The following is a 15,941-nucleotide window of genomic DNA, read 5'->3' as shown; positions in this document are numbered from 1 at the left end:
CAATGAAACTAAACAAAAATGTTTGATAACGTAAAACTTTCGCGTGTTCCGCTCGCACGTAGGAACTGTTGCATGTGCACGAGTGAGAGACGAGAAGAACATTTTCCCGGCAAATGAAGCGTGGCCAGACCGCAGATTGACCGCAGGCAATGGAGGCAGCGAGTGACAGAATGGCGGCGGTTCAGTAGTAGAGAGGCACGCGAACGGTAAACACGCGCAGCCTCCGATGACCGCCGCGTGACTCATCGTCATCACTCAACACTACGCGCGATCTACGTACGCGGTAAATACCTGTGACCGAGACGCGGGACTTACGCTCGACTTTGTTTGCAAAAAATATAACACTCGATTAGGAAACCGGCGCTGACGCAGCGAGCGGGGAAATATCTCAAATTAAATCCGCTCAGCTGATATTGACAGTACGTCTTCGCACGAGATATTACGCGCGCTTCTTGGAAGTTTTGAACCGTCAGCCGGCAACTCAGATGATAGAAGATATTTTGGTCTATTCCGCTTGAGCCTTACCCAGTGACTCATATAAAATGACGAAAGTTAAGTTGAAGTCGTCAAGGCCCGACCCGATTCCTACTAGTATACGTAAATATTGAGTTAAGGAAAAAGTTATGTAAACGTTCGTGATTGTTTACATCATTGAATCATAGTACCATATGATACTTAGTGAGTGAACTTGTGTTAAATAACAAACTGTCAAAAACTGTGTACGGAGTACCTACTGTTAAAAAGTTAATAAGTAGGTACAATTGCTAAATTCATCAGAAGATCTCTAGAGTTATAGTAGAACAACCAAAAATATTCATGTATCTAAATGTAAATGATACAAAAAAACAAACAATCAATCAATAAGGAACAACACTTCATCGAACAATAACACGGAAAATATTCTTGGATTGGTGCCAAAAGTCGCATTAAGAAGGTAGTTCAAGTGTTCCTAACAATAACTTACTCATCGGTGTAAAGGTCGTACGCAGAGAGCTGTGGCGAAAGTTTAACACTTTGCATACCATAACATATTATTCTTGCCAATTATACGACGTAAACTGTCGTATCTTAATTTAAAATAATATTACAATCAAAAAACCGCCTGCCTTACTTCCCAAATGTGTATTACTTATTAACTTAAGATACATAAATAGACTGAGAAAGAACTGAGAGAAAAATCGCCAAAGAACGCACAATAAAAAACATTATACACGAAGATACAGCCTTCTAGAGATTAACAAAATTAGTACAAGAGTGCGCGGTAGAAGTGTATGATGCTGTACTGAAGGATGCACTTGCCCTATGAGTCGAGGGGCCGTCGGCGCCGAGAGATGGCGGAACTCGAGCCTTGGTGGGTGCATTCCATTATCGAGGAGACGAAGAGCGAGCACCCGGATCTCGGTAAGCATCACAGACACATCTTTAACTTTCTTTCTTCGCTGGCTCAGTGACTCAAAGAGAATCTTGGCCTCCAGAACTAGAAGCTTCCACCCATACCTATCCTAAACCGCTTCATGCCATTCGGCTACAGTTTAAAATAAAGCACCCGGGAACTAGAATAATTAACATTTTCTTATAAGAAAGTAGAATACTATAATATTGTTGCAACTAAAACCATCAATGGCAAATTTTCATAGAATTACTGGAAGTTACTGTATTAATAGTAATAATAATTATTTCTTTAAAGGTAAACACTATAATTATTTAAAATATTGTGCAACAGCTGTTACATTAATCGCACTGATAGAGGAGTTTATAATTTGCATTGAGTAGGTATCTCTACCATTAGATATTAGATTGATTTTGTCAAACTAATCACAAGTAGAGACACATCTTAATAAAACTAGTTTTAATTAATATTTAGTTTCAAACGTTTAATTTTTTTTGAAGTCATCACTCAAATCATCATCAAAATCCTCGATAAATATCAGGGTTTCCATAAAATTTGCCAATGCCGTCAAACTTTTTGAATTAAAATACAGCCTCACGTAAAAACCCACGACGGATTTGGGGCTTCACAACTTCCATACATAGGTAACGATTTGGTTCTATTTTAATCGATATTTTTTAGTAGATAATATACTTAAACGTCCATAAAAATAATACTTTGCAGGATAAAGAGGGGTAAAAAAATCTTATACCTCACCAAAATAAAAAGTTTCCAATAAAGGCCAAAAGTTATTATGTAGGTACATGGGTAATTTTCTGGGGAATTATTTGACAAGTATTCGACCACCACTTGTTAAAATATGTACCAGATCTTAACTTTCTTCTGCGGTGATTCCTACCACACAGTTTTGATTTAGGACTATTCAAGAGACGGATTTATCAATGCCTTGATGCCTACAAAACATAGACGGTTCTTTCGAATTTTGGTGTTACAATTAACTAAATTCAATACACAAGTGCACAGAATTCTAATTAAAGTATTAAGAAGCTAATGGTATTTGCTGTTATTTCATAACAGGATAGCGTGACGCCAGTTTTTAGATACTCACATATTAAGTAATAGATGATGCCCGCGATTTCGACCGCGCGGACTTAAGTTTTTGAAAATCCCGTGGGAACTATTTGATTTTCTGAGATAAAAAGTAGCTTATGTCCTGCCCGGGATGTAAGTTAACTCTGTACCACATTTCATCAAAAATCGGATATACTGTTAGGCAGTGATAAGCTAGCAGGCAGACAGACAAACTTTCGCATTATCAGTATGGATATCATCATCATCGTCCTCAACCGATACTACGGACTACGATGTACGATTCTACATGCCACTGTCTTGATCCCCTGAATCTACAACTTGTTTGATGTCGTCTGTCCACCTAGTGGGAGGTCTGCCAGCTTTCTGATGCGAGGTCGCCGTTCTAGACGCCGCAACGTCTATCGGTTTTTCAAACTATTTGCCCTGCCCATTTTCACTTTAGCTTCGCAATCCTCTAGACATGTCGGTTATTCTGGTGCCGACAAAATTCTACATACCTACTACTTACATCCAATCTATTCCAAACCAACATACATTAATCTGTAACCCTATACCTACGTCTATCTTTACAATAACGTATACTGATGCTTTATTAGTCGTCTGCGCGACAAATTAGCACTGCTTTGCCACTTTAATTACAAATCCTATATTCTGTATCCGGATACTAGTTGCCTAGCAGTTCATAAAAAAGTAAAGATCACAATTTTTCAATAATTATTAGAATTTCCAATAGAGCCTTCTAAAAAAATCAAAGCACTTACGTAAAAACCCGGAAAACTGAACGGAACTGGGGCTTTACATTTTTCTATAAATAAATAACTTGTTCTAATATAATGTTGTCCGGTGCTATAAATAGTTAATCACACTTATGAATATAAAAATATTATACTCTTACTAACAGATGTCCAAACACAAAAACGACTTAGTCATGCTCAGTGGCAATACTTTTGGGTCAACATAATTTGATTAGTTACTTAATACCACTTAACTGAAAATAAATAAATAAGTCACTAAATAAGTAGGTAACTCAATCTTGAATTTGACCTTTTATTTCTTGGCCTTCTTATTTGATTTTTTTAGAAAACCGTTTTAAAAGTAAACAGAAAACTTTTCTAAAATAACAAGTGCGCAAAGTAAGTACCTTAATAGTAATAAAGTGAAATAAATATTACCTAGGAACGATAACGACCAACTCAAAATCAGTTCAGTTAGGTGCTTAAATTAATAGATAGTAGGAATAAGACTAAAAATATTTTGTTTGGTCAAGGACATTTTCTTAAGATACCTTCTCAGAAATCAGACTTAGAAATGATTCAAGTTCTATTCAATTTTGAGTTAGATCCGTTTGACCCGGTTGATGTGACCTCTCAATAATCTCATTCATAAGTTAATTAATATTCACAATTATATTTTTATAACATTATGTTACGCAAATTATATAACGCTTCATAATAATTTGCTTTGGATTAAAGATATTTATTGGACATTAAGTCATCTCTACTTATGTTTATATAATTATAATAATGCTTACCAATATTATAAATGCGAAAGTCACGGCCCATCTCTTTAACTGATTTTAACTAAATTTGGTACGGCAGCTTGCATTCCGAGGAAGAACATAGGCTAGGAATAGGAACATACTTTTGATTCCGGAAAATCATAGAGTTCCCACGGGATTTTTAAAGAACGTGACTACTACACTAAGACTGATCAATTTTTGTTTGGTAGAACCTGAATAACTTTGAGAGCGGAGGGCGAAGCAGAGGGTGAAATCTACTACCAATTTACAGTTGCCTTCAATCTACTATGATTTCACCCATAGCCGATATGAAATGTCCCAGAATCTATCAAAAAAGTAAAAAAAGGTATGAGTTACCTAAATACAATTAGAAAAGCAAAATAGCAAAGGGTGCAAAAGCACTCAAGGTAATGAGATCGTTCAATGCGAGTTAATGCAGTCACATGTAGTTTCAACGTAGAGCCTCCATATAATCGGCGTATAGCTAATGTTTCCTAGTTTTGCTTTTGTTAAGCTGGTATTTCCGATCAAAACTTACAAAAATGGTTAAAAGTTTTCGTTTTTATGTTGATTTTGAAATACTTTCCAGCAAGGAAGTTTATGAAGAAAGCGTAGTGAGTTGAGTGAGGCTACCATCCTTTTTCTACAAAGAGATTAACTGCAAAAAGTATTTTTTGAGTTAACTCCAAAAAACCTGAATTTGAAAGAAAATAAACTGATCTAGGTATATTAAACTTTAAAAAAATTTGTAAAAGTTATGATATTTTAATGTGTTTCTAGAAACGTCAGTTTTTATAAATCTGCTCTTTAGAAATAGAACGACAGAACGAGTAAAACACATAAATATTTGCTTCATTTTATAATAATAAAGATCATTGATTCTAGCTTTGGTAAAAAACTTAAATATAAACTATGAAATAAAGGTTCCATTAATATCCCGTATAAAATTTTGGTATTTTTTTACATAATTTCGGCCTGAGTTAATGACTTAGAATTAAGCTTATCAGCTTGATGAAAATGTGGAAATTAGATATCTTTGTGCTACCAAATGCTTAGTCGTCAAATTAACGAGAATGATTGTAATTAAATCACAAAGGAAGGCGATTCGCTTGAATGGTAACGAGTGAAAAAACCTGCTTACACGGATTAAAATTATCCACTTTTCTGACTAACCAACCTTAACGGTCAAGAACATAGATTTTATACCTAACCTAGCGTCTACACTCTAAACATAATATATTGTAGGTACGATGGCTCCACGTAGACTATCGTATCTGACACAATGCTCTGAGCTAAATTTTTTTAGAATTTTGATAATGTAATCTATTCAAATGCACTTCTTACAGAAAAAAAAAATGACATCATGATCAACCTATCGCCGACCAACTAAATTGAACACAGGTCTCCTCTCAGAATGAGAACGGTTTGCGCCCTAGTTTGCCACGCTCTGGCCTAGTGTGGATCGGCATGTCTACTTCACACACCTTTGAGAACATTATGGAGAAATCTCAGGCATGCAGGCTTCCTCACGATGTTTTCCTTCACCATTTAAGCAAGTGATATTTTATTGCTTAAAACGTTAAAGGTGCCTGCCCAGATCAAGCTCCCAATCCCCCGAATAGGCCGACGCGACGTCTTAACCGCCATCTGTTCGACGACCATCTATTATAACTTACATTAATCTACATCAAAATGCACTTAATTTAAAAAATGTACCTACGCAAATTTGTTTAAATTAAAAAAAAAACAATTTATTCTGAGTAAATCAATTTGATGCGTCGCTTTGATTGGAAGATTGGTGAAATAACAGGAGAGACATCCAACCCTTTACGTCGACCGCATTCACTAACCCGCACTTTGCGGCACATAATTTGTGTATACCTTCGCTTCCGTAAATAGAGAAACCACAGTTACACTATTAATGTTTTTTCACGCCCGAACCGCTACTCGGTGATTTTTTCAACAAATTCAACGGTTGAAACTCTTTAACCACATCCTAAAATTGCTTATGGTTTTAGAATATATACCTTCTACCTCACCTACTATATAAATACACCGTAAATATTACACAACAGTTTTATACAACAGTACACAATATTTGACCGCAGCCGGCAGCGCCACCAAAATATTCCTATTCCTTCAGTTATGTCCTTTACGTTTTTCTTCCGCGTCGATAAATTTTCTATTTTCTAAAGATTTTCTTTGACGCAATCTATAGGTAGGTAATACCCATTTTTTCTGGGTCACCTGGGTAAAAATTTTTGTCTTCAGTATTTTATTTTAAACTAGATGATGCTAGCGACTTCATCCGTGTTGATTAAGGTTTTTAAAAATCCCAGGCGAACTCTTTGATTATCCGGGATAAAAGATAGCCTGTGTCCGTTTTCAGGATGCAAGGCTATCTCTGTACGACAGTTTTACGATGTATGTGTACCTATCAAATAAAAGCAACTTAGTTCTCGTGGATTTAGATTTTTAAAATCCCGTGGGCAGTCTTTGATTTTCCGGGACTTAAAATAGCCTATGTCGGTCCCTGGGGTGCAAGGTATCTCTACAATCAGTTACACGGATTTGCCATAAAAATCGAGCAGACAGATAGACACACTTTCGCATTTATAATATTAATATGGATAGACTTTATCACTTCACAATCTTCAACTTTTTTTCTCTGGAGTTAAAAAGGTCTTCGGTTAGCCTTTACTTACCTAATTAGTTAATTACCATGGTTCGATACATGGCTAATGTGAACCACCGCAGACGTTTCAGTAGGAAGAGGATAAATCAATGAAATAATAATAAGTGTTTGTGGATTTAGGATTTGAAACTGTGGTTTATTTTGTGGCCGACTTGAATAAGTCCTGAGGTTAAACGTTGCGACCGCGCCCGATAATTAGATTGGTGGCCATTGATATTCTGCCATTGAAGCCTCCCTTCACGATATCATTAAGATAAAATTGTGGTGAACTTTTTTTAACCACACTCGTCGTTTTTTTCTGACGGTCTCTTACAAGAATCTCCACAGAGCACGATCGTGTGGTAGCGTTTCCTAGCTTATAGATTGAGGTTGTTGTGTGAGGGACTGTATTTTGCGGTGTGGGGTCACTGTTCAAGCGCGTTGGGAGTTGGGACCCCAACATTTCAATTATAAAGAAATAAAATGAATGTACTGAGTGAAATATACATATACCTACGTCCTATTTTCATGGATGGAACCTTTGCGCCGTGAATTCTATCCTACGTCTCTGAAGTGATAAAGCCCTGGCTAAAAATAAAGATTTAAAAAAAACCTACGTCTCTGGAGATCTTTAATTATTTATCTCTCACAGTATTGTCATTTTAAATACCCTTATAATAAACCTTTGGATTAAAGAAAAAAAAGACCTTTAGAATAAAGAACAATAGAGATTTCATAACCTAAAATATGAAGTTTATTTTCAAAATAACAAACATGTCGATATCGCTCATATCTTTAAAAAAATAATGGAACATTTTTACGTTCCACACAATACAATAATTATAATATTTTATCCTCATTAACCAAAAACTTTTAGTTACCCTTCAAATAATTATTGTAAACGTGACCCCACAATGATAGGGTCTATGTACTTTGCTCGTATTTAACTAAATGTGTACAGTTTTCCTCAATTAATCTCCTTTTTACGGTATTTCCAATTAACCGTATTCCAAGCGTATGATAACTGCAATTTTATTGTTATAAGCTCCCGAGGTAATTAATTTACAAATTTTTGTACGTCAATAATTATACCTATTACGTAAACAACTATTTAGTCATCTTTAGGTATACATAGTTGGACCTAGTTAGTAGTTAGGCCAAAATGTACCAAGCCACATCGCATCGATTCGATCATCGAGAAACTGAAGTTTGACTTGTGATTGTTCGTGTTTCAACAAACTAAATGTTTTACAGCCGCACTCAGAGTCGCTAATCGTTACCTACTTAAGATTGAGTTAAAACGAGACAGATTTATGTGAGAGATATAGCTCTGTCTCGTTTTAACTAAACTTAAGTACTTAACGATTAAGCGACTATGAGTAGGTACGGCTGTTAAAGGTCAATTTGTGATCTTTGCATTAAGTACCTATTAATTTAGGATTAACTATTTTTTTGTATAATTTGTAGGTTGGTTAGATAATTTTGGCATAACTGAATCCAATTAAAAAACGTCCTATTTCAAAGTAGTTTTATGCAGTTTCTATATATCAGACGTATGTACTATGTTTATTGATAAAAAATAAAGGTATGATTCCGAACCACGCTGCACGCAGCAGTGCTGCCGCAACAGTGCTGTCGCCATACAATCTCTATAAGCTTATAAGCTTATAGAGATTGTATGTATGACATGAGTCATTACATTCCGAGCTAGGCAGCAATGTCGCGGCAGCAATTGCTGCCTAGCTCGGAATGTAATGTCATATAAGCTTATACAGATTGAATGGGGACCAGTAGTGCCACACGATTAGATATTCTAGTGCCGCGACAGCACTGTGACAGCTGGTGATAGCACTGTTTCGGCAGCACTGCTGCGTGCAGCGTGGTTCGGAATCATACCTTAAGTATCTATACATTGACAGGGTCAAAACTTTTGAAGAATGAATACGTATTAAAAAAATTAAACAAGTTTCTAGACAACTTTTAATGACTAATAATGAAACGAATGGCTTGTTGCATATATTTCCCTTCACTGCGACCAAAGAGCTACTTTGTTTCGCCTCCCCGAATTCCACACAGATGAAGCCACAACAGTGTTAGTGGCTGCATGTACACATTTTTTTTTGTGATGTAACCACAAATTCACGGTTTTTTTACGTGTGCTATAAGACCTACCTGCCAAATTTCATGATTCTAGGCCTACGGGACGGAACGGGAGGTACCTACCCTACCTATAGGTTTTCTTGACAGACAGACAGATTGGTTCTTTTTTTGTTTTTGAGTTACGGAACTCTAAAAACTGGTCTACATTTTGAAATAGATATAAAAATTCGAACACTAGATTCTTCATAAAAAATCCTTTTTTTAAATACAAACGAATCGAATCAAAAATTTTTTTGTTTTTTTTTTGTATCAACAGTGCGCACCGGCAGCCCTGACTACATGTGCTCGGCGCTGCCACACCACTGGCGCTCGAACAAGACCTTGCCCGGGGGCTTCAAGGTGGTAGCCCTGGGCGAGGTGATGGACGGCACTCAGGTCACCGTGCGCGCCGGAAACGACGAGAACTGCTCCGCGGAACTGAGAAACAACACCGCGGTCATGAAGAACAGGGTCGCCAAGTTTAATGACTTGAGGTTCGTCGGGAGAAGCGGTAGAGGTAAGTTTTTTTCTCATGTTCAGGGTCATGGTTGGTAGACTTGCACCGGAATTCATAGTCAAGATAGGGGCTTCTTTAGAGGACGATTCAGAAGTGTCATACGCAACCTCAATGGTATAGTAGTAATTTATGGTGCATAAAGGTTGAATATGACACATGTAGTTTGAATCGTCCTCTAAAGACTCAGAATAAGGACTGTTAGAAGTAGCTCTATTGTGACACTTACTGTTAGAGCGAGATAGCTAAATGCATTTAAGCTCTTGTTAGAACGTGACAAAATCATTATGCTTTGTCCTTATCACCGTGGCCACTTTTTTTTGTTTGTCAAAATGTATTTGTACGTGAGTATTTGACAAACAACGTGAAGTGTAAAAGGAATGACATTTCACAAGTAAGAAAATCTGCTTGAGCGAGAGGGACTGAGGGGGCCACGCTAGTTGCAAATATGGACATATCTGTGTCTAAAGAAGTCATAGGGACTTGACTTTGAATTCCAGTGTTAATGTTGCTTGATTTTGTCAGCGTACGAGATAAACCTAATGTGAAGAAACTGCATATGATTAACAAATACTACCTATCCTATTCTATTGGAATCGTAAGCAACATTCAATCCAGAATTACAACTAGGAATTCAGTGTCAATTGGACTGCACACAAGTGTATTCGGACAATAAAATCCATAAGCTCGCTATTAGATTGTGGCTGTAAATCATGGCAGCCGCCCGATCCGGATTAACCAATTATTATGCTCTGGCGAGTTAGCTTAACGTCTCTATCTCTATATCTATGAGATTTGCAGAAAATCTAAATATATATATAAAAGGAAATGCTGTCTGACTGACTGACTGACTGATCTATCAACGCACAGCTCAAACTACTGGACGGATCGGGCTGAAATTTGGCATGCAGATACCTGTTATGACGTAAACATCCGCTTAGGGTGTAAAATAGGGGTTTGGAATTTGTGTAGTCCACCTATCTTTGCATCTACTATAAAAACCTGATGTGATAACAATCAAGCGCTAACTTGTCATTATTTAATGGATCATTATTTATTCATTAATTATTTAATGGGGTTATTCAAGGGGCATACCAATAAATTCCTGAAAAGCCGCCGCAATGCATTGGCGGTTCCTCTGGGGCTGCAAATTTTCATGGGCGGCGGTAATCACTTAACATCAGGTGATCCGTCTACTTGTTTGTTCACTTTTTACTTACCTATATAAAAAACTAAATGATTTTCTTTAAATTAAAATAAGTAATGTACCTAATTATAATTGACCTAGCATTTGCTCCTTCTATTTTTGACTTGGAAATTTGAACAGTGTAAAATAGCTAAACTCTATTATCTCAATAAGGTTTAAGATTTTGTAGATAGAAAAATGGTTGTAAGGCTGTTAAACGGTAATACGATTAAAGCTATTAGAGTCTAAACGGCGCAAACAAAATAATCATTTGCGGTTATAGAAATAGGCATTATGTAAATCACGAATGTGAAAACTTGCGTTTGTCGCATCGCGGCCCTCACGATTAGAAATGAGCTTTACAGCACTAAAGCCATAATATCTAATGTTCAGTTTAAACATAATAAGCTTTAGAATTACAAGAATTTGTGTAGAACCTATTGCGACAGTCATGCCGAGAACGAAATAATTTTAACGCAAACATTCTTTGCACTGAGCATCTGTTGCAAAATAAAATATCGTAGGTATCTATCTACTTATTACTGAAACCATATTATTGTAACTCTCCTTTAAAAACTTACTATCGTAAAATTAAGAAAGCTGATGATTTAGGTACATTCCTATTAATAAATTATATCATTGTTTAAAGGGCTTGGTAGTAACCAAAGCCTTTCCGTTTTATATCTCTCTGTGAAGTATATGTCTAATTTGAATGGAAAAAAATTAGAATCATTATCATCATGATCAACCCATCGCCGGATCACTACAGAGCGCGGGTCTCCTTCATAGTAAGAAGCGTTTTAGCCATAGTCTACCACGCTGGCCAAGTGCGGATTGGCAGACTTCACACACCTTTGAGAACATTATGGAAACCTCTCGGGCAGGTTTCCTCACGATATTTTCCTTTACCATTCAAGCAAGTGATATTTATTTTACTTAACTCTTATAAGTTAGAGGTGCATGCCCGTGATCGTACCCCCGACCTCCGATTAGGAGGCGGGCGTCCTAACCACTAGGCTATCACAGCTTTAAAATTAGAATACTTGTCTATAAATACCTACTTAATAGAATCTTTCGGCACTAGAACTTGCCGATTATGCCACTCGCGTAATAGGTAGGTACTTAGTAGTTGCGGTTCCATCATACAAATTGTCTAGAGCATCTCAAATTGCAAAAGACTTAAAAGCAGACAGGAATGTCTAAAAATACTTTTAATATGCAACAGAGAGATGCACTTTCTCCATCATCACAGATCAGGGCGTCGGATTTTAATTTCTAAACCGCAAGCAGTAAACGACGTTCGCTTTAGTGTTCCATTGTTACTGGTACATCGCTATTAAGGCCCACATGACTGTGGAGTTGTAAAATCTCGGACATATTTCCAATGTGCGACTGGCCAATCATCAGTATTTGCTAGCTATATACAAAGTTACTTTTACATATTATTCACTATATATGACGTTACGTTATAACAATTTACAATATCCTCATTTTTAGGATTCGGTAGATTAAAAAAACCGTTATAGTTTCGTCCATGGAGTAGTTCGTCCAATCCATCTACCCGTCTGTACTTATCTATATGAGTGTACTGTGTAACAGTATTTTTCAAAATAAACTATTACAGCTGTAAGGTTGAAATTTAGTAGGTATTCCTAGTTATAGAAACCTATTATTATAACTACCGCTACACTGAGACATGTTTAAGTTTTGAAAAACTTTAGTGTTGGTAGGTACGTGAACATGAAAAACTAGCCTGAAAAAAAAATTGGTTTACCCCGCCCCGAGTCAAATAGGTGCTATTTGAAAATTGCTTAGTATGATTATTCCTCCCAATAGATGTTACTGCATTTGGTAAAATAAACCGCTAAACTAGATGACGAAGAAGTTTCTAGAAACATTATTATAATTTTTTAGCCTTCTTCCAAAAATATAAATATAAGGAAAATGGTGACTGATCTATCAACGCAGAGCTCAATCTACTGGACGGATCGGGCTGAAAGGCATGCGGATAGCTATTATAACGAAGACATCCGCTAAGAAAGGATTCTTGAAAATTCAACCCTAAAGGGGTCAATTAGGGGTTTGAAATTTGTGAAGCCAACACGGATGAAGTCGCTTGCATAAGCTAGCTATTTATAACGAGAGAGAACAATCTCCTAAAGAAACATATCTTAATGGTATAGCAAAGATAACAAATCTCACAGTCACATCAGAATCCACGATTTCATTAATGAGGTTATGACCTGATTCATTGATACTTATTCATTGATTTGTGGCAGCTTCGGGTGCTAAACAAAAGTATTGATATTTCATATTATTATGTTTATATGTAAATTGCATACTGGCCAATCGCTGGTGAGCTCGTAAGCATGTACAAAGTCACTTGGTGTGATTGGATACGCTTACAAGAATGTAGTAATAATACTGTATAAGAAGGATCATATTACTTTCGAGAACATTTTGTCCTTATCCACACGCAGTAGGTAAGTAGGTAATTTGTTGCAATATGCTTCAAGTACAAGCTCTTTTCATGTCTCTACTTATAATGTTCTCAAAGGTGTGTGTAATTTGCCAATCTACACTTGGCTGGTGTAGTAAACAAAGGCCCAATTAAACCCTTCTCACTCTGAAAAGAGACCCTTGCTCATTAGTGGACTAGTGATTTTTTAAAAATAAAAACAGCGAGCAGGTGGCTCACCTGATGTTAAGTGATCACCGCCGCCCATGAACATTTGCAGTATCAGAGGAACCACCAATGCGTTGCCGGGCCTTTCAGGAATTTGTTGGTCCGCCCCTTGAATAACCCCATGTTGTAATCTAATGGGAACACCGCCAAAGGGAGTTGATTCCACAGTTTGCATGTGCGATGGATCGAGATGATGATGACGATGATGAATTACATGCCTATAGTTAGAAAACTGACTTGACTATAAATGAGGAAACTACAAAAGTACCTACAATCGTAAATTTTGTTGCTGTTAGTAACTGAACGCAAACCAATTTTATGCAATATAGGTACCTACATAATTTTCATTGTATAAAACCAGTGGAACCTGCTATTTTATCAATAACAAACATTAGTTTTAATGAAATTATTATTTATCGTGAAATTAACGTAATTTGCATTAATTACTCCATTAGTGTTGATCAATTAATGCCGTTTTGCTGCAATGCTACTTTTGACAAAGTGACCTACAGATAAATACCTGATACCTAATATAAATCGACCAATAAAATTCAAAATACATCTTTCAAAATTAACTCCTTCTTTAACTCAACTGCGCTGTAAAAATGTTTTACGAGAACAGAAACTCGAAGGAAACGATCGAAAGAACCCATACGCTAATCGTAAGACGCCTGACGCACTTTAAGCAATCCCGTATAACCTGGCTGCAGGGTTCCTTAGCAAAGTTTTAGAAGAACTTCTTTAGATGTAAATTCGCACAAAGACTTCTACCTGAATCGCGATAGGTATGGTTTTGCCATACTCCAGCGTTTGATCAACTTTACTCAAAATTGTGTTGAACCATACCCATACCCTCAAATAACCGTATGACCGAAAACAAAAATAAAATCATATTCGGTGCACCATATTAATATGGGTGCATTTTTTCTAAGCATCGGGCCTGTAAGTCGACACCAGTAGTAAGTGCCATTGGCTGTGACACAACATAGCTAACGTGAGCTGATTGGATCGGACGCGCGGACGGCCGGGCAGCGGTGTGCACACGTTTTGGACATCGATATTGTTGTAATGTTTCATAATAAATACTTGTTTTATTTGAAAAGGCTCGATATCTTTTACGTTGAGTTGTTTTTGGGATGAAAATCCTTTGAATATCATCATCATCAAGTCATCGCCGGCTCACTACTGCGCACGCGTCTCCTCTCCGAATGACAAGGATCTGGCTATAGTCTACCCTACCACCCAAACCAAGTGCGGATTGCGTTGCCGGCCTTTTAGGAATTTGTTGGTCCGCCCTTGAATAACCCCATGTTGTAATTTAAACTCTAATGGGAACACCGCGAAGGGAGTTGATTCCACAGAACCTTTGAGAACATTATAGAGAATTCTCAGGCTTACCAGTTTCCTAACGATGTTTTCCTTTACCGTTGAAGCAAGTGATACATAATAGCTTGAAACGCACATTTCTTCGAAAAGTTACAGGTGCGTGCCCAGAATTGTATGTTTGCTCGCACATACTTTAATCTTCTATGCAAAGAGTACTTGAATATAAATTAAACTGCAACGCATTAGTAATGCTCTAGAGTCCACAGAGTTTATCCAGGGTGCTTGGGCGTATACTCACCAAAAGACGTCCAACCTACTTTTACTAATAATTCCATTATCCACCTTACAAGTTACTGCCAGTGCTAAGTAAGGTTAGCCTGGCGATCCTGAAAGAAGAATATCATAACATAAAGCACCTAACTTGTAAAGAGAGAAACAGAAAGCTGCGCATCTTACCAAACTACAAGAAGTTTAAATTACCTAAGAATAATAATAAGTATGGAACTAGAACATGTTCATATATCTTAGCAAATATAATGAATAACTTACCTTTAACTCTGCAAAATACCTACAGTAAAAGAGCGATTTTTATAAGAAATTGTAAGAGGCACTTCCTGGATCTAGGTGCCTCTTTGGATGCCTAGTCTAGGTCTAGGAAGTGCTTCATGTAACGATATTTTATAGTACAAATATGCGCTAATTTACAGCTTTTAATTTTTATAGTATATAAGTTTGTTACCTAGATTTTATTAAATTTGTAAAACGCGAACTCGCCATCCTCACATAAACTTTAACAGTTTCTAGAGGATGGCGAACTGTTTATTTTAAAATGTATTTTTGAAATTTACGTGATCAATTAAAAAAAAAAAAAAAAAAAAAAAAAAAAACCTAAGAAGGTACTTCTAAACTACATACCTAGGTAAGTACCCCACTGCCTGTCACTAAACCAACTCATTATTAGCTATGGTTTTAGAAAGTAAACCATTTTATCACATCAACTCATAAGCGCAACTCATAGTCTATTCGAGAATCCTATTCTAAGTAGGTACCTACTTGTAATTTCTTAAACTAATTCACAAAAAAAGCGACGACATCTCATCAGCCAAGTGAACACATAATTAAGAGCGAATGGCCGAACCGTAAACGCCGTGACCAGAGTGTGACCAAATCATTTTGTATAGCGGTCATCATCATAATACAAGAATAGTCGGCGACAGGTCGGGATAGCAATTGGGGAGGGAACGCCCCGCACACCCACACACCCCCCGCGCTAACTCGGTGCGGGTGAGCGCGGGTGACGTGCGGGTGTGTGGGGCGTCTTCCCGCCTAATACCCCGTTTGCCATCTCTACCTGTAGCGGACTATACCTATACCGACGCTGTTTCTTCACTTTTTGTTCATTCCTCCCCTCCGAC

At 37.0% G+C, this 15,941-nt stretch overlaps 1 protein-coding gene across 1 annotated transcript in view; it reads left to right on the top strand.

The window, feature by feature from the left end:
* The first annotated feature begins 200 nt into the window (after positions 1-200).
* LOC117990949 (protein lozenge-like) overlaps positions 201-15,941 on the top strand; it is a 54,740-nt gene continuing 38,999 nt past the window's right edge. The window contains exons 1-2 of the mRNA XM_034978451.2: positions 201-1,401; positions 9,092-9,331. Of these exons, the coding sequence (XP_034834342.1) occupies positions 1,290-1,401; positions 9,092-9,331 (352 nt within the window). The 5' untranslated portion in view covers positions 201-1,289. The remainder of the gene's footprint in view (positions 1,402-9,091; positions 9,332-15,941) is intronic.

This window comes from Maniola hyperantus, chromosome 19 (genome assembly GCF_902806685.2).
Source record: "Maniola hyperantus chromosome 19, iAphHyp1.2, whole genome shotgun sequence".
Classification (NCBI taxonomy): Eukaryota; Metazoa; Arthropoda; class Insecta; order Lepidoptera; family Nymphalidae; genus Maniola; species Maniola hyperantus.
Note: the sequence above shows the minus strand (reverse complement) of the source record. Positions and strands in the feature narration are given on the sequence as shown.